Source organism: Ursus americanus, chromosome 14, assembly GCF_024610735.1.
Source record: "Ursus americanus isolate L20-20 chromosome 14, mUrsAme1.1.p, whole genome shotgun sequence".
Taxonomy (NCBI): Eukaryota; Metazoa; Chordata; class Mammalia; order Carnivora; family Ursidae; genus Ursus; species Ursus americanus.
Genome location: NC_142140.1, coordinates 17,570,975 through 17,596,813, shown reverse-complemented (window position 1 = coordinate 17,596,813; position 25,839 = coordinate 17,570,975). Strand labels below are relative to the sequence as shown.

Genomic DNA, 25,839 nt, shown 5'->3' with positions numbered 1-25,839 from the left:
AGAGCCCCCTCAATGGCAGATGTCAGCCAGGGAAAGATGGGGGGCAGGTGAGCATTGGAGGCAGAGGAAAAGCCAGTGCAAGGGCCCTAAGTGCTGGTCCTTAGGAGTTCTGGGAGGAGTACAAGGCCAGCAAGTCTGGGGAGAATGAGAAGTGGGGAGAGTGGGATGAGAAGATGTCCTCAGGTAGCCTGAGAAGAGGTGCCTTGGGCCTTGTGAGCAGGATAAAGAATTTGAACTTGACTTTATCTGTGATAAGCAGCTGCTTAAGCAGGGGAGTAACAGGATTGAATTTACATTTTAAAGTAGTAACTGACTATTGTGTGCACCATGAGAGAGGCTAGAGTAGAAACAGGGTATCAGGACACTCCTCCAGTGACAGAGGCTGCCAGTTTCAACCAGACTTGTGAATTGCAAACATGTGCCCGATCTTGTTGAGCGGAATTGCTGAAACAATATGAAGTATAAGGGGAAGAGAAGCACATGGCATGCTTCACATGCATTCTCTCAGGGACTCCTCCTAAGAACCTGTGAGGTTAGAAGGACAGTTATTGTTCCATGCAAGGTCACAAGGAGCTGGGTGGGTGAGTCAGGACTGAAACCATAATTTGGGACTCCACCCACTTTACAATGGAAACTGGTCAGTTCATAAATTCTAGTTCTTCAGCAAGAAGGTGACACAGGCAGAAAGAGGTTGAAGGTCTAATCCATTCATGGCCTGACCTGGTGTTTGACTTTCCTCTGCAACACCCCATACTGCAAAGCAGTTTGTGCTCCATATTTTAAATTTTCAAGTTTTTTCTTTTCAAGAGCATATACCCACAAAAATGTTACAGGAAACAGAAGCCTGTCCAAGGTGGTAATGCAACCAAAAAGAATTTGCTGGGCTTTCAGAAATATTCTGAACTCCTTATTCTTCTTATTTGTCATTAAAGTCATTAATGAAGGGAGCTGATTCGCTTCTAGTTCATCTTTCTCTCTTCTCTCTTATCTTTACATTTATCGATATTCCATGCTTTTCCTCCTCAAGGCTCACTTAACCAGGAAACTTCTCTTTATCATGAAAAACAATCTTTTACAAGCCAACTCCACCTTGATGTCTTCCCAAGCTCATAACAGTTTCATCCATTTGGCTTTCATAGGGTTTGCCATTTTCTGTATTTCCTCCCTCTTACATATCATAAACTTTCTGACAGAACACTCTCCCCTAGTACACTTTGTAAAAAAGCAGGCACAAAATAAATATATACAAAATAAACCATTATCTAAATTGTTAGGCTAAATTTACCTCTATGATGAGTCCATTCCATTTTAGAGAAGATGCCAAGGGTCAGGAATTTTCTTTCTTAATTCAGTTTGGGTGAAAGTGAATAGACAAACATTTGTTATTTCAACAAGTACTTGTTGAAATTAACAAATAAGTTACTTGTTTACAAGCCCTCCCAACATGCTAGGGATGTTGTATACCTTGGACACATAAAAGGAAGTTGGCTAAGTCTTCTCAATGTCTATTACTCTGGTTTATCATCCTAACTGGGGGAACTTGAATGTGATTAAGACATTTCCATGCCTGTCTCTCTTTGATTACAACTCTACCTTTTCCTCCCAAAGAAACTTAATTTTTTTTTCCCCTTGAGAAAAGCTTAAAAAGAATTTTCTTATAAAACTCAGCATGGTCTTAAAATAACCCAGGACACAGCCTGCTATCACTAAAAGGATCAGTTATCAGGAAATCTGAGTTTTCAGAGGGCCTGGCCACTACACCATGGGATATTGCTCAAATCAGTTGACCTACAGTGGTCTCAGTTTCCTCATCTGTAAAATAAAGAAATTAAAGTAGATTTTTCTGCAGTATGTTTAATGGCTAGTCCACTACTGCAAAATACTGACATGGTTATAAAACAATGTAGTTTGCTCTAGAGTTTTCGTTTTGTCTTTTGTTTTTTGTCCACAGAAATTTCCAACCACAGAAATTGTATTAACAGTCCTCACTACTTGTGCTTTTGAAGAATTCAAACACAAAAAAACTTTCACAATAACCCAAACTGCAGAGTGAACTTTACACCCAAAGATACTCATAACAGCATCAAAATAGCAAAAGTCCAGACAATCTTAATGACTAACAGATAATGAGAAATGAAGGGCCAGTTACTTAATATGATAAAGAGCATCTACCAGAAGTACCCTTAGTAATACACAATCAGTGGGATTCTCTTCAGATATATTTAAAAAATGGCTCTTGTCATAGTATCTTCTGGGAACACATGAGCATCACCCAAGAATCCTAATATAGTGTCCAGAAAATTTGGACAGATTAAATATGGAAAATCTAGGTAGTCTTTTTGTATATTAGCCATCATCTTTAGAAAAATAATATGTAAATGCCTAGACACACAATTGAAAATGATATGTGTAGTTTATGCAGAAAGAAACCGATTTATTGAAAAAAACATTGTGATTTTAATGCTGAAGATATATACCACATATTGATGAATGTAAAATTTTAATAGTGTAGATATCAATTTTCCCCAAATAATATGCAAATATCAAATAATTCCAATTAAAATCTTTTAAGAACTTTTTAAAGTTCTTTGAATGTAATGATTCTGATGTCATTTAGAAGAATTAACATATTTGAAAGACTATATTTTTTATTTTTTATTTTTTTGTCAAAATAAGTTGTTGTGCTTCAGGGGAATTTGCCCCACAAGTATTAAAACACTATGAAATGTAGCAGGTGTAGCATTTAAAATATTGTAGTGATGCTATAGGAAGTGAAAAATAACAGAGGAAAGAATTCAAAAATTGATCCGTGTTTGTATATGTATGTATGCATGTATGTACGTATGCATGAAGCTATCTATATGATGATTTTAAGTAATTGGAATGGCATTTCAAAGAAGTGAGTGAAAGAGGGAATTGTCCAGTGAAGAGCACTGGGATAACTGGGTATCCATTTAACCAAAATGACGCCAAGTCCCAATCTCACAAATTACACCAAACAAATTCTGGATGGATTGAAATGGAAATTTTAAAATATATACAGATACTAAAAGTAAAATAAATGAACATATATGTAATGTGTGGACTTTATCAAGAATGATACCCAAGATGCCCTACAACAGATGAATAGATAAAGATGTGGTCTATATACACAATGGAATATTACTCAGCCATCAGAACGGATGAATACCATTTGCATCGACGTGGACGGAGCTGGAGGGGATCATGCTAAGTGAAATAAGTCAAGCAGAGAAAAACAATTATCATATGGTTTCACCTATATGTGGAACATAAGGAATAGCATGGAGGACTTCAGGAGAAGGAAGGGAAAAATGAAGGGGTGGAAATCAGAGGGGGAGATGAACCACGAGAGACTATCGACCCCGGGGAAACAAACTGAGGGTTTCAGAGGGGGTGGGGGTGGGGGGATGGGTTAGCATGGTGATGGATATTATGGAGGGCGTGCATTGCAATAAGCACTGGGTGCTATACGTAAACAATGAAGCATGGACCATTACAGCAAGAACTAATAAGTACTGTATGGTAAATAACATAACATAAAAAAAAAGTTATACAAAAGCTACATAAGTGAAAAAAATTACACCTAAGGCTGAAAATCATATATAAATCAAAGAGATTTAATGATAAGTTTTAATACAGAAATAAGACAGAATAAGCAGGCACATATGAAGTCCACTAGACATAGTAACAAGAGGTGAGAAATTAGGAAAAAAATGTGCCAAACAGGAGAAACAAAATGCTAATCACCTTAAAATATAAGGAATGATTTGAAGACATTATTTTTATAGTTATAGCTATATCTTTTTATAAAAAAGACTATTTCTAATGTGTTATACTAACGTAAGGAAATGCTTAAACTATAACATTAATAGAAAAAAACACAAATTTGTTTATATAGTAGTTCTCAATTATGGAAAAATATGTGTAGAAAAAAATAGGACTGAGTAAATAGACGAAAATGATGGCTATTTTGGCATTGTGGTAATATGGGTAATTTTACCTTTCTGATTTAAACCTACTAAATTTTCTAAGTGTTCTATAATAAGCATCATTGCTTTTATCATCTGAAAAAAAAACTATGAATTATTTTTTTAAAAGTATCTTCAAGGGAAAGGCTTGAGTTCATTTTGAAATCTTACTTTGTATATGTTCTTTTGTTTAACTATATGCAGTGGAGACTGTATGCCAATAAATACCTCCTTTCTCCCTGTGTGCAATTTTCCTTCATCCAGTTTTCTTTCTTAGTAAATCTATAATTTGGCCAAAAGGAACAGAAACCATGTGGGTACCAGTATGTATGTGCAAAGGAAATAAATAGCTAAAATAAAGTGGCTACATTATGTCTCATTGCTAGTAATTATTTTGTTTCTGCCAGAGGAAGAGAGCAATAAAGAAAAGATATATAGCAGAATTTTAGCAGTGAACATGTACTTATTAATTTTTTCAGGGCTAAAATGACAACTCCACTTTGTTACAGTGTATCCTGAAACCTATTCAAAGACGTAAAAGAAAAATAAAAGTTCTTTGCTAAGCAGCATGCTCTCGGACCTAAAGATTTTCGGAATGATGTGGAAGAATGGAAAGGGCCCTTCATTTCTCCCTTGCAAATGAACACTGAACTCTGCTTTAAGTTGTAGTATTACACTGGAATTTGTAATATTTTTCCACGTACTGCTCAAGATAAAGCAAAGTGAAGCTTTCGAGAAACAGTGAACTGAAGAAGGCATCTACTCAGTGGGTAGAAGAAGAATCTTGACTGAGAAAACATGAAGGTGTGGGTAAAATATAGGCGTGCCAAATGTTCTAAGTAGAGGACCCAGAATTTTCTGCACCCACAGAAGCTTCTTAAATAGCAAGTCTGGAATATACTGGTAAATAAATACTTGATGGCAACATAAAACACCATACGGAGTCCATTCAAAGGTATCTCAATTTGATAAAGTCTATCTTGCTGATGTCTAAAGCAATCATAATGCCACTCTTATTAGAATACGATATGCGTGACAGAGGCCATATACATATACATATACATATACAAAGGTCCTCCAGTGGTGGTAGTTGTAAGCAACATGAAGAGTCTCCAGCTAACCTTTCTTTGACCTGTTATTTTTCAATTTAGCCAGAATGGCCCAGGCAATCACTGGCTTCCTGCAATTGGCTTATAACTTGGAAGAGGAACAACAATGATGTTTGAACAATTTCTGCTCCACTGTGGGGGCAGGAAACTTCAAGCTAATGTGCTTCAAAGGAAATTAATTTCCCACTGGTCTTCAACTTTGTGTTCTATAAATCCCTGGATTTAAGACTAGGAATATTTCTGATGTGCTTTTGAAAATCTGATCTAACTAGTGTTTAAGAAAAGGAAAACAAAATGCTCCAGGACATAATGCTGTAGGCCTTTAATAAAAGGTCTGCACTGAGCACATCTTATCCCTGGATTATCTCCCTAGTACAGTCACTGTGGTTGGTTTTTAAAAGGTATCACAGAAATAGGAAAGGCAAGAAAAGGGTATGCTCACGAGGCAGTGCATGTTTTAATTCTTTCAATTGTGTTTGGATTTGGAAGTTGTTCCTGACCCTGGATGGGACATGACTGAGGCATGAACCTGGCTTGCAATTTGAGTCTCTCTTGACGCATTTCCAAACTGGGCCAGATTGCTGGAGCTATTCTCAAACACACGCACCCACCCTGTAATTCCTGGTAGACATTGTGCTGAACCTTTGTAAATCTACTTGGAATTGTTTGGAAAATGTCCGCCATTTAAAAAAAAGATTTATTTATTCATTTTGAGACAAAGAGAGAGAGAGAGAGAAGCAGGAGGGGCAAAGGGAGAGGGAGAGAGAGAATCTCAAGCAGACTCTATACTGAGCTTGGAGCCTAATGGGGGGGCTCTATCTCATGAGCCTGAGATCATAATCTGAGGCAAAATCAAGCATCAGACGCTTAACTGACTGAGCCACCCAGGTGCCCCATCCTCCATTTTCCATGTGGAATCTGTACGCAGCTTTGCTAAGGGATTCCTTCACTTTCTTCTCTGCCATGGAAGCTCTTACATCCTGATTCCAAAACAATTTTCATAAAATTCGTCTCTCCTTTTGTCATTTAATGAAGCCCTCTCATTGTTACAGAGAGACCCTTTGAAGGTTGTTTCCCTAAGTTTTACTAAGATTGTACTAGGACTAAGATAGAGTATGGCTGTCTACATAATTATCAACTCTATAATATTTTTTCAATTCCAAGTATAAAAGTTCTCAAGTCCTTTCACCAACACACTACACAGAGCTTAGAAGAAGCAGTTCTCCATGCCACAAACTGTTCAAGAACTTTACAGATATATAAGGGTGGTATGTTATGTCCTCTATCAGGATGTCTTATTACAATACTAATAACCTAACTGCTAGTTGTCTCAATTCCTATTAAAATTGATCCAAGGCATCTATCCCTAATCATGTACCTAAGACATTGGAGTTCACAAATATAACAAAAAACATACATAGGTACTATTCTGGAGGGAGAACGTTCTTACGTTTTGGTTCTAAATTTTATCTATGTAATACCTCCAACTGAAATTCTGAGGCTATCTGTTTAATGCTTGCTTCCTATGACTAGGAAGTCAATTCTTGGCTTGTTTCGAAATTCTCCCAACTTGGAGATATCTGGATTTCCACTGAGCTTTGAATTTCATCTAAATCCTTTTACTTTCTGAAGAATTCCTTCATTGCATTAGGATGTTTTGAGCATCATGACTTGGTTTTAGCAAACTAGCCTTTCTTTCAATTTAGTTGAGGATTCTTATTGACACCTTGTAGCTTGGAATGCATACCTCCAATGTACTTCACTAAGAATCAGAGATAAGTCAGAGATGCTTTACTACCCCCACTGCCTAGAAGAGATAGGGAATTTTGCCTTGGGTCTACTTCATTAATAGAAATATTAATAATGTCTTTAATAATAACACGCTCTGGGTGTCGCAATTGTGCTTATGTGTCTGTGTTTTGTTCTAATAGTCTTTTAACTCCCCTTATTCTTTACTCTAGTACTGTAGAGAACAAAATCCCGTCACTGCAGGACGAAGGACTGCCGAACCCCCGCCTTCTGCCTAACCTGTGGTGATGAATCCAAGACAGAGCCACAGCTATGGAAAACTAGAATATAAATAACCTTGACTGCTTCCTACCACTGCATAAAGAAAACTCGTACAGACTTCATGTTATAGCCATGGGAAAAACAAAATCTATCATACGAGTATCTGTAAGTGGTTGGCAATATTAAGTATGTGTCAAGAATTAACATTTCATGTTTATACCAGATGTCAGGTATACTGCTTCCCTCTCTGAGCTGTCAAAAAGCATAATACAGAGAGAAAAGGTCAAAGAATCCTGAGGGATGCTAGTGGTGCTTAAAGGTTATAATGATTGAAAAAGATTGCTTTAAGTCTACATACATCACCACTTCAGATGTCATTTCATATCTCAAGTGGAAACAGAATAGGCCTTCTTAAGAGATTTGCGGAATACAGTATGTTTTGGCAGTAACGTTGAAAACACACTTTGGTTACTGTAAGCCAGTCAGAATGGGTCCCCTTATTTGAAGATCAATGATTATGGATGATTGATGGACTAGTTTCTCCATCAGAAAACACCGGCCTGTTGTTATTACTATAACAGATGTAATGTGATCCACATATAATTAATTGAATTTACAGAATGCCAGAAGTACATTAACTACTCAAAGCATCCCTTAATTTTCTCCCCCAATTTTCATAATGAGATAATGAACAAACCACCCCCTAACATATCAAGAATTCTACAGCCAAAAGAAAAATGAACAAATTCAGGCAACTGACTCCACTTGTTCACTGATAAAAGACATATTCTTTCTCTACCCCTGTCTCCGTCCCTCTTCTCTCCTTCCCTGCCTTCCTCTCTTAGTCCTTTCCTTCCCTTTCTTTATAATTTGGCAGTTCAGAATCCTGCCTTTAAAGAATATGCATATGGAACTACAAATGTAAAATAAGTAAAAACAGAAATGCTCTATATGAAGAGGAAATGAGAGGTATGCACACTAAGCTGTCCCCTTAAGTAATTTCACTAACCCTCAGAGCACTCGGCAGAGGACATTTTGAAAATTACTGGTGTGCGCCATCTTCAAGCTAGGTGAGCATCTCCTGAGCGCCCTCCTCAGAGCTTCTGGTCCTGCAAGACGCTGCATAAGCAAAGGGTTCTCTGACAGGTGAATCTGGGAAAAGCTACACGCTAGAGTCCTCTTGGACATGTAAACTCAATACCGTACTCTGAAAGGCTCTGAGAAATAAAAGAACAATGTTTTCTTTTCTTTTCCCAGTATTTTTGAAAAAGTGTTTTTTTTTAAACTGCCTCACATTTGTACATGATACTTACTACTGTTCATAAGAACATAGTGTGAAAAATGCTGCTCAGTGTCACACAAATGGTCTTTGAGTATAACATACACTGATAAAATATAAAACCACAAGAGAAAGTAAGAAGTCTATAGTGGGAACACAGAATTTACCTTGACCCATTGTATTTAATGTATCACCCCATTAATCAGATGGTCTTGTCAGGGAGGCAGTGCATAACCAAGTTCCTTATCTGTGGAAGGTGATCATTACAAGGCAGTACACGTAATATGTGACACGTTGTATAGAAATCAAATGGGACATTAAGAGAAGTAACAGCAGTGAGTTGCAAAATGCATAAAACTTCCAAATATAATAATATCACGGACATTATGTTAGAAAAATGAGAAAAAATTGTCAAGTTTCTAGATTTACATAAAAATTTACATCAGGAACAACAAATAATTTACTTATAGTTACAACAGAAGAAGTAATTATGTTTTTGCTGAGTTATTGTATTTACTCTTGGGAATATGATGCTTCTTCATGGGAACTGGGCTTTGGTGACATCTATTATTGATCTTCCAAAATCACCTTTTTCCAGATAAAATCAGTTTCAGTCTCAAGAAATGCAGAGTTGGCACTTACGTATAATAAAAATAACACATTAGACCCCTACCAATCTATTGTGTTTCATTGACTGATTTAGCCCCACTCTGGGGCCGTGAAACATTTGCTAAGAAAAGTTATGATGTAAAATAGAAGGGGAGAATGCTACAGAAGAAGTATGTTAAGTGAATTTGGAAAACTATTTCCAGAAGGAATGAGATGTGACTTCCAAACACTGCAGGTCTCTAGGAACCCATAATTAGCTGTTTTAATTAGCCTTGTTTGGAATTATTTTATATAGTCCTGAATCCCATAAAACTGAATTTTTAAAGGCTATAAACCATAACCTTAACTGTCTCTCAGACTTGTATTCTCTCAGATTGTTGAGTCAATGAGGCTTATTTTTTTTAATTAGCATTAGTTCTATGTCCCTGAGGAAGAGACCTCCACCTATGGTCTATAGGATGAAAGCAGCCTTGAACCATGTATTGTTTAACCCACACTATTAAAACATTTTTGGAAAGTTTTGCCAACATATAGTTTCTAGCTTTATGTGAAAAATCCAAAGATGTACTTTCTCCATGGGAATAACCAGGTGGAGGTGAGTAGTATTTGGAACCTTTGGGTGGTCTGAACCTTTTGGGTACCATTTTTCATTAAGATATATTATTCTTATGTTTTCTTACTGGTAGAGTTAGTATAACATAAACTAATTATTATATCTAGATCCAATCAAATGTAGGGGAATTGAAAGGACAACTACAACAGCCAAATAGCTAAACAAATAAATAAATAAGAAAGCATATGGCACAGCCACTCTGGAAAACAGTGTGGAGGTCCCTTAAAAAGTTAAAAATTGAGGGGCACCTGTGTGGCTCAGTCGTTAAGCATCTGCCTTCGGCTCAGGGCGTGATCCCGGAGTTCTGGGATCAAGCCCCATATCAGGCTCTTCTGCTGGGAGCCTGCTTCTTCCTCTCCCACTCCCCCTGCTTGTGTTCCGTCTCTCACTGGCTGTCTCTCTGTCAAATAAATAAATAAAATCTTTAAAAAAAAAAGTTAAAAATTGATCTACCCTATGATCCAGCCATTGCACTACTGGGTATTTACCCCAAAGATACAGACGTAGTGAAGAGAAGGGCCATATGCACCCCAATGTTCATAACAGCATTGTCCACAATAGCTAAATCATGGAAGGAGCCGAGATGCCCTTCAACAAATGACTAGATTAAGAAGTTGTGGTCCATATATACAATGGAATATTACTCAGCTATCACAAAGAACGATTTCGCAACATTTGCTGCAACATGGACGGCACTGGAGGAGATAATGCTAAGTGAAATAAGTCAAGCAGAGAAAGACAATTATCATACGGTTTCACTCATTTATGGAATATAAGAAGTAGGAAGATCGGTAGGAAAAGAAAGGGATAAAGAAAGGGGGTAATCAGAAGGGAGAATGAAGCATGAGAGATTATGGACTCTGGGAAACAAACTGAGGGCTTCAGAGGGGAGGGGAATGGGGGAATGGGATAGGCTGGTGATGGGTAGTAAGGAGGGCATGTATTGCATGGTGCACTGGGTGTTATATGCAACTAATGAATCATGGAACTTTACATTAAAAACCAGGGATGTACTGTATGGTGACTAACATAATAAAAAATATTATTATTAAAAAATAAATAAATAAATAAAAATAAGAGTGATTTCCTAACCAGGAAAAAAAAAAGAGAGCATATGATTATGTTTTTATTAAAATTATTTGTTGCTCGTCTCTGTGATAGGATAGTTTCTGGCCCATTTGACTGGCACTGGTCATAATGCTTGCTTTGCAAAACAGAATGAGTGTGGAAATGACTGAACTTGTAAACAGACAGAATGGTTCTGGTAATTTTCTTTTCTTCCCCTCATGAGAATGGCTTATCCCAGACAGGGGCTGCTTTTTCTCAAAGTGAAAAAGTGACATCATACATAGCTGCAGCCAATCTGCCCCTGAGAGCTTACGAAATAGCAAATAATCTTCATTACCACAAACCATTCAGGCTTTGGAGTCATTTGTTACTACAACAGAACAGAGTAAAAGCTGGCTGATACAAAGCAAACTTTGTACACAAATAGTGAAAATGCTCCCTATGTGTTTAATGTGCAAAATGTGCCTGTGGTTAAAGAATTTAAGAGGACATTAGAAAAAACACCATGGTGACAACTATAATCAGCAAATGGAAAATATGTGTAACAAAAAACTAAGTGAACTAAAAAAACCTCTGTATTTTCTATAATTAAAAAAATGCAAATAAAGTAAATGCTATTAAAAGATTTAACTTGTAAGGGGAAAAAAAATTATCCAAGCCTCAAAACTTGTCCATGCTCATTCATTTGCATCACTTGACCGGTCCCTGCAGGATGTGGAAAGGTGAGTACCGTGGCATTTCTGTGATTCCTGTCATCTTACTGAAAACACTGCACATGGCTCATTTCACGATTTCTTAGAGTTAAGTCCTGGTATCATTTTAAAGTCCAACTTGCTTTATTTAATAGGAAAAAATAGTTTTTAAATAAGAGTGAGGGCCAAAAGAGAAAGTGATCAATTTTGAAATTCCCTCCCTACAAGATCAATCTGGGTTTTACACTAGACAGATATACCCTGTTGAGATGAAACACACACACACACGCGCACACACACACACACACACACACACACACACACACACACTAACAATGAATGGATCCAAACTACTCAGGGGTGAGATGCCAAGCAGTGCCCATGAGGACCAAAGTCTAAGCAATCTTTACCAATACCAGTAGCAGTGCTCAGTTCATGTGACCATCAACAAGCAGAGTTGATTGCGGGTGCCTACCAATAGTTCCACACCTGGGAAGGCGGGTGAAAGGCAGAGAATACTCAGTTTCACACGGCATACCAACAAACCATGTTCTCTAAGGCAGCTAAGGTTAATGAAGAAAAAACTCAGCTGAGATAGGAACTGCCCAGCTTATAAATAAACGAACATCAATGTTTTATATAAGCCAAGAATTCCATTTCCCTTTCAGAGTCTAAATTGTCCTTATTAATAAAATCCAACCTCTGAAGTAGTCAATGCTTACATTTTCTTCATCATAAATGGCATTCCTCCATTCCTTGAAATATTTCTTTAAAACATTTAAATTCTTATGACTTGGTGATAGTGTGTCCTCAAAGGGTAGCTCAAAGACCATCTGAATCAAAAATCCCCTGAGTCATTCATAAAGAGTGCAGATTCCCAGCAAAGACCCCACACTATTGAGTCGGAATCTCAGAGAGTGAGATCACGGAATGAACATTTTAAACAAGTTCTCCAAATAAAACTTCTCACACAGCCACCAGAGTTCACAAACAAGCCCTTAAGACAGGTGACTGTATCTTATGTCTCAGGTCCTCACGTGTTCATTTTCAAAAGCACAGATCTAATGAAGTATGGCAGAGACAGGCTAGCCATACTTCCAACCAGTTCTTACTTCTCTCTTGGCACAGACTGGACCACATATTCTTACCTCCTTTGCTGTCAGTGTGACCACGTGACTGGAGACCAGTCAACAGAATGTGCGCATAGGAGGGGCGACCGAGCCCCCCATCAGGCTCCCTCTGCACTTAATGCAGAGTCTGCTTCAGATTCTCTCTCTCCTTCCCCCCTCCCCCTCCCTGCAGCAAGCACTCAATAAACAAACAAATAAGTAAATAAATAAATAAAATCTCAAACAACAACGACAACAAAAGAATGTGCACATAGTTAACATATGACATTTAGGCCTATTCCTTAAAAACCACCCACGTGTCTTCTTTCACTCTTTTCTTTCTGCCAGCTTGAGGGAGACAGAGGCATTGACCATGGATTTCAGATGTTGTAATGAAGGGACATAAATGGATGGAGACAGAGAGCTTGATTTGGACCTTATCTAAACAAGAAACACAGTTTGGTTTGAGCTAATATATTTTCAGGTTTGTTGCCGTAGCCCTTGAAATCTTAATTAAAACACTCGGTCCATATAAGTGCATTTTCATGGCAAAGCAACCAATGTTTATCTCTCCCTCTACCAGTGCACGGACTACTTCTCAGGACTTGCCTGGTACTACTGTGGTGTTTGTTTTGTTTGTTTTTAATGACAAAAAGCACCAACTAATGATCATCCTCAATTTCTGCTTAGAATGTTAGGAAACAAAGCCTTTACCATGCGTGATTTTCACTAAATTAACAACCTTATTTTTACTTAAAGCAGAAACCATCCGTCAGAGCGCTGCAATTTTTAAATGAGTTCTTGTTGAAGTACTTATCACTGTACCGGTGGATTTAAACTTCCAGTTTACGCATGTAATTTTCTTGATGGGCTTAAGTCTCCTGACTTCTGTCTGTGGGTGGATAGAATCAGAGCGAGGAAAACTCTACAGTCTTTAGAGTGGGAGAAAATGATTTTCTCTTTGTACTGTGGAAGACCGCTTAGGGGATCGGAGAATGAAGTAGAAGGGAAAAGCTTGACTGGGATAAACTGTATGTGGAATGGGGCACCGGAGTGGCTCAGTTGGTTGAGCGTCTGACTTGATTTCAGCTCAGGTCATGATCTCAGGGTCTTGGGATCCAGAGCCTCATGTGACTCCATGCTCTCTCTCCTTCTCCCTCTGCGACTTCCCTCACTCTCGCATTTGCATGCTAAGCAGTCCTTAGTCTTTGCTCTCTGTCCCTGGTCTCTCTTTCTCTCTCTTTAAGGTTTTTATTTATTTATTTAGCAAGAGAGAGAGAGCACAGAGTGAGAATGAGAGTGAGAAACAGACTCCCCGCTGAACAGAGAGCCCCATGCGGGGCCGATTCCAGGACCCCTAGATCATGACCTGTGCTGAAGGAAGAAGTTTAACCAACTGAGCCACCCAGGCACTCCCCTGGTCTCTTAATTCCTGGCAGGGCTATACCTCTGCTCCATGTACATCAGCCTTCTTGACTGCCTAGCCTACATTATAGAAATAAGTCGGCCTCAAACTCCAAAATTCAGAATTATTTCCTGCTGGGTCAAATACTTAATTTCCAGAAGAGAGCATCTGATTGGTCCAGCTTGTGTCAGGTGTCCTTCTCTGGGCCAATCAGCCAAGGCCAGCTGGAACATGCTCCATGTAGGTGCAGCCTGTGAAGGGAGGGAGGAGGGGGGAGTCCCTGGGGAGAGGCAGTCACTGATGCTTGTACAGGATAAGTATCTCAAAGGCGTCCCTGTTCCTCTAAGTGTCACTGTGTTGTTAAACAAAAAATAGTCAAGTCTTCCATCCCCAACCACAGATTAACCAATAAGGAGGGAGGAAACCCAAACATTTTTTAGAATTATGTTTTCCAAAGTGGGGTACAAATATTCCAGGCAAGAAAATCCTCTGGAGTAAAAGAAAAAAGTGAAATAAACCCTCTTTATAGACTTAGTTTTACTTAAATATTTTATTTTATTTTTAAAGATTTTATTTATTTATTTGACAGAGAGAGAAGGCAAGCACAAGCAGGGGGAGCTCCAGCAGAGAGAGAGGGAGAAGCATCTCTCCTCTGAGCAGGAAGCCCAGTGTGGGGCTCCATCCCAGGACCGTGGGATTATGACCTGAGCTGAAGACAGACACTTAACCGACTGAACCACCCAGACGCCCCTATTTAAATATTTTAAATTTTTATATTTTTCCATATAGTAAAAATTCTAGGACTATCGTATATTTTTTTGTCTAATAAATAATCAGACATTTCAAACAAGTCACGGGTATTACCTTGGTAAACCATCACGACCATCCTATAAGGATGTGTTCTATGATTATTATCTGTTTACAGATATGAAACAGATTCAGAGGTTAGACAATTTGTCCAAAGTTTGTAGTAATGTCAGAGTTAGAACTGGAACTCAAGCAACCTAGCTCTTAGATGCCTGGCTTGTATCCGCTATGCTGCCTACTAAGTATGTCTGGGAGAGAGAGATCTAGAGAGAGAGAGAAGGCAGGGTACGGTGGAGGTACTTATGAATATTTTAATTATATATTTGCATATATCAAGAGGTTCTGAAGAACACCATGCTAGAAGGCAGATAATATGTAAATCAAAAAACTGAAGCCTGTAATTTTTGTGAACATAGAAAAATTTTCCTTCAAAAAGCAACAGATCTAGGTCTGAAGCCCAAATCTATTGTGTGGCCTTCAACAAATCACCGAACTGCTCTGAGGTTCAGCTTGTCAATGCAGAATAAGAGAAACACAGCCTTCCTTGGTGTTAGGAACAATAAACCCTGTGTCTGATTGAATAATGATACTGTTACTGTTATTTCAGGGCTAACCAGTCATCAGCAAACCCACCTTTTCACTTCTTGTGGGACCATAAGCCCCCGAGGACAAGGGGATTCCTATTTATCTTTCTATTTCTTACACACTTTCAGGGCTTTTCACTTGGGGAGAGGTTTGGGGTGAGGTTCAGAAAATAGTGATCTGAATACATTCTAATCCAGTTTATCAACATGCTTTCAGTTTTTTCCCTACTTAAAACTAAGATTATTCAAGTTAAGGGCCATATTTATTATGGTAACACAGCATTATAATACATAAGACATCTCCTACACATCAACAGATATTTGATGGATGTGTGAGTAAATCAATGAATGGATAACATGGATGGATGCGTAGATGGATAGATGGATGGAAAGGAATCAAAGCAAGGGCAATAGGCAGACTTGATGAATATTTCTAATTCACAGATCCCACATTCAAGTACTTCAGAGAAACAGGATTTTTCATCTCTACTTCCAACTATAAAATGGATGCTCAGCAATTAAGATTATTCACTACAACAGATATTTCCTTTAGAGATCAAAATATTTTGCTTTCTCCATATAATAGCAGCTGAGGTTTGTGTGTCAATTGACTCAGAACATACTTGTCTGAATGCTACTATGAATTTGTTAATATTTTGGACTCCTGTAAATGTCAACAGTCACATCAGAACTGAAATGGATTCAAAACGTAGTTTTAAAATTGTGATATATTATTCATTCCATCTACAGATGGATTCTCTTTTTGCCATGATGTGTTAACCTGTCCTTGCCCACTCCCCTCTCCCCAGTTAGAAGCAATACCCATTCAGAGTGATACACTCTATGGCCCAAGACATTTATTCCTCAGGAACCTGCCATTCATCTGCTCTATCTTGATGTCACAACCAGTGATGGCATAAATGCCTGCTAAGATACAACTTTTTCAGCTCTACGGAAGGGGAAACCACTGGGTTCTCAGAGAAACATTCCACACAGTGACCAGTGATGCAAATATGATGGAAACCAAAAAGCCCATGAACGTAATATGTATTCTTTACTTCAAAGTGTTGTAAGAAACTATTGTTTTAAGTTTGATGAAATTATAAGTATAAACAGTAGAGAAGGGCAGTTCAAGGAAAAACGAGTGTCTAAGACAAAATGGTGTTAAGTTCAGAGATTCTTCGCAGAAATTAGTGTTTTGAGTTAACCACATCAAAAAGCACATCAAGGTGTCTTGTCTAGCAACTGGACACGTCTTTCCAGAAAATTCCTACTTGGCACCTTTTCTTCAGACTTGTCCTGTCTAAGCTACCTGAGATGACTTTTGCTTTACATTACAGTCTTGAGGAAAGAGAAAGAAAGAAAGAAAGAAAGAAAGAAAGAAAGAAAGAAAGAAAGAAAGAAAGAAAGAGAGAGAGAGAAGAGAGAGAGAAAGAAAGAAAGAAAGAAAGAAAGAAAGAAAGAAAGAAAGAAAGAAGAAAAAAAAAAACCAAAGATGTTGATACAGAGGTGTAAATCCCATGCCATCTGGTTATGTTGCTAACAGTTCTCACCTCTGTCACACCAGGATTTACAAAGCAATTTTTAGCATTAAGTCACTTCAGCCTTCACTACCTGCTGTTTGGCATCTCACATTGTCCTTTGAACATCCCCAAAGCTATGTTGTTGTAAGTGGATGGCAGTGTCCAGGGCTGTCATTTCAGGAAGAGCATGCATACGGCACAGACACGGGAAGCTGGATCAGAGACCAAACACAGCAAAAGCCTACAATCTATTTTTTACTCAGAATTAATTTCATCAGCCATCTTTGGACAAAAAATCAACTCTTTATTAACATGTGTGTATGCAATAACCTGATCAGCCGATGAATTACTGTCTAATTAATATTTATCATGAAGTGCCCATGAACTAGTCTTATAACCTTATTTATAATAGGGTAATTTCTCTGGTGCATTTGAATTTCTAATGATTTTATAGTGATACCAGCAACTGCATGGTAATGACACTGACTCCTAGCTTCTCACGCAGTTGGTAACTAGATTAATAATTAAGCTACAGATAATCCATGTCCAGTCTCTTATTTCTGACTTGTCAATTCCTAGTTTTCCAACTAATTTCTGAGAGGATGCTAATTCCTCTTGCCTCGGAGAGATATTGGGTTGTTCAATAGAGAAGCCAACGGATAGGAAGCGGCAGAAAAAGTTACAGAATAAGTGGAAGGTAAGACCCTTCTCAAATTACAGTGACTTGTGTTACTTAGGAGCTGTAGGGATTCCTAAGAGAAGTTCCTAATTGTCACCCACCATGAAACCATTTTTCCTTCTTATTGGCATCAAATAAATGGTGACTGCTCTTAAGCAAAGCAGCCCCAGGTTGCTGCTACTTTCTTATAAATTATCTGCATAAGTGAATTACAGGAGTATAAATAATATATGCAGTTTCCATACTGCAGTACCCTCATTTAGGCTCTTAACATGTAGAGTTCCCTAGTCTATTTTGGGACAGTATTTCAGATTTTTATACTAAATGAACAATAGAAAGTAAGCAATTTATTTACAAGAAAGAGATTTTAACACAATTTTACTATGAGCCAATAATAGAAGAAATAAAAGCCAGGAAATTAAAAAAAAAAAGGTAAAAAGAGCTATTGTGACCTTCAATAAATAGCTGTGAATTAGCTATTTATTGTGGTATCTTACAGATCACATTGCTGGCTACAGGAAAAACACAACCAAAGGCCAAACAGAACACCTTTGGTGTGTGTCCCAGCTCCACGACTTCCACATCACCAAATGAGGAATGTCTTGCTAGCACAGGACCCTTTCGAGACTCCTGAAGTGCCCCCCCTGCAAGAAGAAGGCAGAAAGCAGTGTGGCAAAGATAAAGCTGCTTAGGGGCACACTGCATCTCTTGATGATTAAAAAATGCATGGCACACTGTAACTGATGTGTCTTTGTGCCTTGATATTTTCTTTTTATTGTGATTAAAAGAGTAAAAGCATCATCTCACTCAGAGATCTGAGACATTCTCAGAGGGGTTTTGCAGAAACTAATACACCCAACTGATGGCTCCCATCAACACCTAAGGTACTTCCTGTCATATAATTTAATTTCAGAATCTGAAGAGTCTGTTTTTGGTGAGGTTCTCTATGAATTCATAGATCTAAATTAGCATCAAGTTCAAGGTTACATTTGCCTTTCACATCATACCTGGGAGGTTAGAAGTCATGTGAGAAAACCATGATTGTTTCTATGCTTGGGACTCTGGCCCCTTCGTTTCAAGGGCAACACTGAAAAGGCAATCCCCTTACCTCTAGGACTTAGAAAAAAAGAAAGACAGGAGTCTTAGGAGACATTAAGGAGACTAAGAAGACCACAAAACAAGGGAATAAATCTGAGTGAAGGGCATCTTGAGAAAGACGCTTTAGGCATGAATGGAAGAAAAAGAAAGTGATGTCCTCAGTGGGGAGGTAATATTTTGGTTCTGAAGTTACAAACATGTTCTAGTGTTTAGGCCAGGAAACTGACTAGGGAAAAAGGAAGGAGTGAGGGCAGAAGCAGGTAATGGGGAAATCATTAGGGACTGCAGCTAGGATGTTGCTATTCAGGGTGTGGCCGATGGGCCAGCAGGATCAGCTTCAGGAGAGAGATTATTGGAAATGCAGAATCTCGGGCTCCCACCCAGAACCACTGACTCAGAATCTGCATTTCAGCAGGTCCCCAGTTGATTCATTTCCCATCAAAGTCTCTGAAGCACTGGACTAGCACATACCTGAGTTGGACATTTGGTTGAACTCTGGGGAGATTTCTGCTCATGGGGACTTTGGGCATTGCTGATTTCTTGTGTTTCCATACACAATGGCCTTGAATATTAAAACAAAACCACTAACTCTGTTGCATCTGATGTGAAATGTCAGAAGCCCTTGGCTTAGGATAGTGACATTTTCACTAAGGACTCTGTGCCTTTGTACCACGGTCATTAAGAGAATGGCACCTGGGGGCTGGTTTGGGGTGTCTGTAATACAAGGAGCAGTGGCCCAGGACTCGGGCATTGAGGGTCTAATTCTACTACTTCAGAGTTCTATGATTTTACGAAGACTACTTTCTTTCTGAGCCACACTTTGTGAATTCCCAAATTGTAGCGCTAAGTAACGGCTGGGTGACTCGGTGCTGAAGCTTACTTTCTGGCCTCCTGCCCCATCTGTCACTTATAAGCAAGAATGTGGGCTCCAGGCATTCAGGTACTGGCTGGGTGGGAGCTGAGCCTCTTGGCATCTCCAGAACGGAAGCTTCCCGACCCTTAGATTGTCACTCAACCAATTCCTCTCCATACTTTTAACCAAAAGAATCTTCTAGCAGATGATTTCCATGAGGAGCCAGCACACTGTTTAGCATCTAAGTAGGACTCCATAAATAGAAGCTACTAGGACTGTTATTTTTACTATTATGATGATTATTTTACTATTCTGTGCCTCCTCCATTAGGGTATTACTCTGGTAAGGAATATGGTGGTTGAATAAAATATGATGGTGTCTTCAGTAATTAGAAAATAATAACATAATTAAACATTTCCAGCCACAGAGAAAGGACCACGAAAAAATGGGAAGAAGTGAATGAAGGTAATGGTGAAGACAGAGAAAGGGAAGTGCATGTCTCATGGGGTCACAGGTGGGTGATGAGTGCCACACATCACATGTCTGATAAATCCTGGCATCACAGCTTCAGCTGTTTCGTGACCTGCCTCACCCTCTTCATTGAATGACAACTCCCTAAGTCAATAAGGGCCAGGAAGCAGGCCTGATGCTGGCTGCTATGGTTGAAGTTCCCTCTCATCTGTCAGTGCCGCACCTGTCTGGTTGGCACCCAGGGCATACTGGTTGTTAGATGCCGAGACCTCTAGAAACAAAGTTTCTAGTGATTTCTCAAAAAGCCTTTATAACTGACCAACTCTACTTTTTTTTTTTTTTAAGAAAAGGACACACATTCTTTATTAAGATCCATAAATGATAAAATTGATAAATTTTTCAAATGTTTTAGGTTGGTTGCACAAGAAAATAATAATGATAATGATATGATGCCAGAATAATGTATAACTGACCAACTCTAAAAAAAGGATTACTTCATTTATTTCATGAATGCATGCATTTGTTCAACCAATATTCACTGACTACCTGTTATATCAACCAGCCTTGTGCTGCTTATTAAATGCTTATTAAATTATTTTCATATGTGCTGAAGTACAGTTTCCCTTGGGTACTTGGGTGCAGAGCCAACAGTGACTTGGGCTCTGTCTTCTAGGAGTTCACAAGCTAATGTGTCAGAGCAGTGGATGTAAATTGTAAATATCTTAGCATTAGGTAAACTTGGATCAATGGGAATCCAGTTTTTAGCATCTAAATCTGACACCCCAGCCCTGATCATTTTCCTGCACCATCTAACACTGAGGAAGGTATGCTTTTGTTCAGTTCTTTACAATTGCATGCATGGTCCTGCTTCTTCAGTGCTAATATGTCATATCTGGGTTTGTTTCTTTCCTTCCTCATCTATAATCCTACTTCACTTCTACATGCTCTAAAAAATGAGAAGAGAAATATAGGAAGTCACCAACAGTTCTCCAATTGATGATATTAGAAAAGATTCATCTTTTGGAATATGTTTCATCCAATGGCTTAGTCAACAGAGAGGTCCCTCCTTTGTTATCAGAAAATAATATATCTAATCATAAAAACACTTAAAGATCACTCAGTCAAGATCTTAAATTAGGCCAACATTTCCAAAACTCATCACAGACAAGACCTTTTAGCTGCTATTTTGTGTTTATTTTTAAAATAAATTTATTTTTATAGTTCCTTACTACATGTAGTTCTAGTCATTGATTCTTTCTAATACATTTCCTCCTTTTTTCTCATAACGAAATCCTCTTTTCTTTTAGAAAATATGTCTTTCTCATCCCAGTGCTTGTCAAAGCTGACCCTGACCTCCTGCTGTAGAAATCATCTCCTAAATAAGGTTGATTCAGCTAAAATCAAGGACCATTGAACAACAGGTTGTCTGGTTCATTAGGATCTCTAGCATTAAGGTCCCACAGGAATTTGGAGTTACTGGAGGCCACCTTTGACACCACAAGGAGTCTACGTTATATGGAATCAACATTGAGGAAAGCAGAGTCAAGAGACATAAGGAAAGGACAACTGTTCGTGAAATTGGTTGAACCCCTGCCTCCAGCAGAATGGGAGATTGGGTTCTTAGGGATCAGACAACGAGATAGAGTTTGGGATAAAATATTTTTATCAACGATCAAAACTTACAAAGGAAAGAAGCAGGAGCAGGACTGGGAAGAGAAAGAAGCCCAGCTGTGATACAATCCAACAATGCCCTGGACATGCTGGCAGGAAGCTCTGGGAGGGCTGTCCATCAGAACTGTCCAGTGTTGGGGCGCCTGGGTAGCGCAGTCGTTAAAGCGTCTGCCTTCGGCTCAGGGCGTGATCCTGGCGATCCGGGATCGAGTCCCACATCAGGCTCCTCCGCTGGGAGCCTGCTTCTTCCTCTCCCACTCCCCCTGCTGTGTTCCCTCTCTCGCTGGCTGTCTCTCTGTCACATAAATAAATAAAATCTTTAAAAAAAAAAAAAAAAAAAAGAACTGTCCAGTGTTGAGCAGAAAGGGCTGACCTTTTATTCTTTTTTTTTTTTTTAAAGATTTTATTTATTTGACAGAGAGAGACAGCCAGCGAGAGAGGGAACACAAGCAGGGGGAGTGGGAGAGGAAGAACCAGGCTCCTAGCGGAGGAGCCTGATGTGGGGCTTGATCCCATAACGCTGGGATCACGCCCTGAGCCGAAGGCAGACGCTTAAGGACTGCACCACCCAGGTGCCCCTGACCTTTTATTCTTGCCTTGATGAGTCACCAGATGTGGGGTGCTGCAGACAGGGTGAGACTATGGGCAACTGGCTCTTTACAGTTGAGGAGACTGGGAGATTGCTGAGACCTAGAGGCTATCCACTGACCCCACTACCTTCAGTGAGGCAACAAGTCTTTCTGGGTGGTGCATCTCTCTAACAACCATACAGCTCAACTAGGAGCCAACTAATCATCCCAGTGATGTGGTCCAGGAAACTCCCTATTTTCTTCAAGCCAGTTTGAGCTCAGGTACTTTTATTTGCATTCAAGAGACTCTGTTTCCCTTCCAAGTTAAAATTCCTTTGGAACTTCAAGATTCCAGAAAATATATACTACTGAAATAGATTGGGGAGCCCAGTGTAAACCCATACTCCCAACATCATGGCAGTCATGTCTGCTAATCAAGCCCCACACCTGCAGTCTCCAGCTGGCTCATACACTTCAAGTGATCAGATAGTGAAGATGGGATATGTTTGTTTTATTGTACTGAGGGTTTTGTGATTAAAACTGACAGGTCACCGGGGGAAAAGGACTTGTATGTCACAAAACAAATAAAGTCCATCATATTTTCATTTGAATAAACTTCCCTATGATGGGAAGACTTCTCATTTTTGCCTCTGGTCAGAAAGATCCTCTCTAACCTGTTTATCTCTCAGTAATTCCCATCCTCTCAAGAACGGAATTGTTTGTTTCTCCAAGAACAGTGATTTATACATTAATAATGCCCTCTTTGTTTCCGCAAGTGACCAAGTTTGCAGGAGTAAGCATGAGAGCAAAATCAAACCAACACTCCAGGCTCTTACTGGGGAGCAAAGCTTATTAAATTATTTTCATATGTGCTGAAGTTCATTTTCACTCGGGTAGCTATTTTGTTAAGCTTCTGAACTTTTAGCAGTATTTCAGTTTATACCAATGTAGCATAAAATTTGCAATTCCAACACCCCAATGAAAATGTGAATATAATATACATATCATTTTCATATGTATATCATACATAAAGAGATCCAATAGCATATATTAATCATCATATTTAAGTGTGAATATGAGAGAGAACGAGAGAGAGAGAGAGAGAGAGAGAGAGAGACAGAGAGGGAGGGGGAGGGAAAGAGAGAAAGAAAGGGAGAGAGTCAGAGAGAATGATGTGGGGGTGGGGGGGAAGGAAACCACAAAGACTCCACAAAGGCTCTAACGTATGTCATAGTCTAAAACTAAATAACAAATGATATGGTACAAGAAGCAGTGTTCAGCACCATTAGGTAATTGAAACAAACTTGATCTCACTTGTCTTTACAACACTCCTTGTTGTAATAAATTATGTTTATAAACTTCCCTGGACGGACCATCTTTTGTAGAGTTTCTTATTTTCCAACTCAGCTGACAGAATCCAATACATGGGTTATCAATTTTCTTAGGGTAATTTAAGGAAGCAATAACAGTACATATGCTGTTGGTCTTGCCCTGAAACTTATTCAATAAATATAAAAAACACAAACAGACCACTTCTCACCTCCAGAGTGCGGCGGCGGGCCGCAAAGCAGGACGACTCCCTGGCCTTCACGCACAGACACCGTACTTCTCATTTTGGTTTTAAAATTTTCAAGATCTGATTTGAAAACAAAACAAAATGGAATTTCAGAAAGGACAATGCAAATTAAAATCTCCACACAGAGACAATCCATTCTTTTGAAGGATAATTTTTAAAACCCTTTCTCGGGAATTTCAAGAGAACATTTGCTTAGAGAAGGAAAATGAAGATTTTGATTTCTTTATTAAGGCTTCTTAGAAATTCAGCAATATGATAAGAATATATACCCGTTAATCCTGTGGTGCTGGAGCAGTGTCGAAAATGGCCTGGGCTATCCAAAAGGATGAAGCATATTGGAATGAAAGAACCAGGCAATATGACTCAAAGAAGGAAATGAAATATCTTGAACCAAAATATACATAAACCAATATCCACATTTGCCACAGTGATTCATCAAATCACGAAGAAGGGTAGCTTTACCCTTTAATGAAAGCCAGCTATTCGTGAATTTCTCTCCCAAAATATTTTATTGTAAGTAGCCTAAATAAATTTTATTCTACCCATAAATATTGTTGTTATTCACAAAAAGAATTGAAAACATTCAGATTCCGGTTACAAGTCCTATTCGTCCCACGTCTTGAAGGATTCCACAGAGGGTATGTATCACTGAAAATTACCATCCAGGTAGAATTCAAAGGATCGCAGTAAATTAGATCCACCCATTCCTTTCTAGTTGTGGCTGTGAAAAAAACGAAAATCATTTTTATAATTGTCCAAAGACCTTTTTCCCCAAGTTTTTAATTAAGCAATTGAGGCAAATGCAATTTTGTTCAGCAGTGATTATTTTTTTAAATTGTTGAATTTCTTCCGGTCATAGTCCAGGACAACCCATTCTGATTCTTATTCTCCAGCATAAATTACAGAAGGCAGAAAATTCTGTTGGTTCATTTTGAACACAGCTTAAGCCTTTGGGGAAAAAGGAAGGAAAAAAAAATCTGTTTCTTTGAACCCAAAACTTGTGAACTCCACAGCTAATATACTCAGTGGTGTCACTTTCTGTACGAGAACAATTGCACTGTCAATTTGTGAAAGAATACACTCATTTCACAGAGCTTAAGGATTCATATAAATTACCTATGTGGTGAGGCAGTGTGTCTACTTCAGAACACAACTTGGAAAAGTTCAACTCTGCCTGGAAAAATGTAAAAAGCCAAATAATGATCTTCAAACTGATAAAACTACAGACTGTAGACAGCTATGAATATTCTAAGCACCTTAAGTCAGCCTATCAGAGGGAAATAAGAAGGTCTACTTGTTTCATTTTAATGTTACTGAAAACCAGCATTACATTACTAGGCTATAAGCATGGGAATAAAGCTATTCAGCAAAACTCACTAGGTGGGCCCATAAAAGAAGAAAAAAATTGTGTTTCTGGACTTATTTTAATAGGAAGTTCCCCCACAAAAACGATATGGTAACACAGTATTATATTATCTTTAAATGTGTGACTAAAATGTAACATAATCAAAACATGAACGTTCCTGAGTGTGTATGCGCTGGAACTGCAAAACCAAACCATCCAAATATTTCCTGAGATCTAAATGGGGGAGTACATCATATCAGACCATAGCCTATATACGGAAAAATAAGATCAAATGATGATTTTTGGCAACGAAGTATGTGTCATCAATGCTGATTTCTTACTCAATTCTTACTTTATTCTGTTACATAAATTCACACCATGGAAGTGATTCATCACTGATTTTAGCTCAAACATGCAAAAAAAGGAAAAAACTGTCCTATGGAAACTAATAATGTCTCTTCTCCCCTAGAGGTAAAAATCCCTTTAGTTTAAAGCACTAATGGGCCTGAAACCGACCTGCCCATTGCTCTGGACGCTTGCATTGATAGTCTCTAATGCTATACATGGGTAAAGAACATTGTTCTTTGGATACCTGTAGCCAGTCTGTGCAGCACAGGCATGAGGGAAAGCAGAGAACAATACCTGCCCTGGCTTCAACATGTTTTCCAGGGCTTTGCGCCTAGCCAACCACTGTGACCACAATGAATTTTTGTTTCCTTTAAAACCCAATCCCCTGAATTCTTAGTTCATGTTACTCCAAGTGCTGTCTAGGACCACCTG

The 25,839-nt window shown here is 38.7% G+C and overlaps 1 protein-coding gene across 1 annotated transcript in view; it reads right to left on the bottom strand.

Annotated features, from left to right (window-relative positions):
- The window catches only part of CNTN3 (contactin 3), a 328,940-nt gene that overhangs the window by 125,152 nt on the left and 177,949 nt on the right, over positions 1-25,839 (bottom strand). The window contains exon 5 of the mRNA XM_045808104.2: positions 23,679-23,774. Coding sequence (XP_045664060.1) covers positions 23,679-23,774 — 96 coding nt within the window. The remainder of the gene's footprint in view (positions 1-23,678; positions 23,775-25,839) is intronic.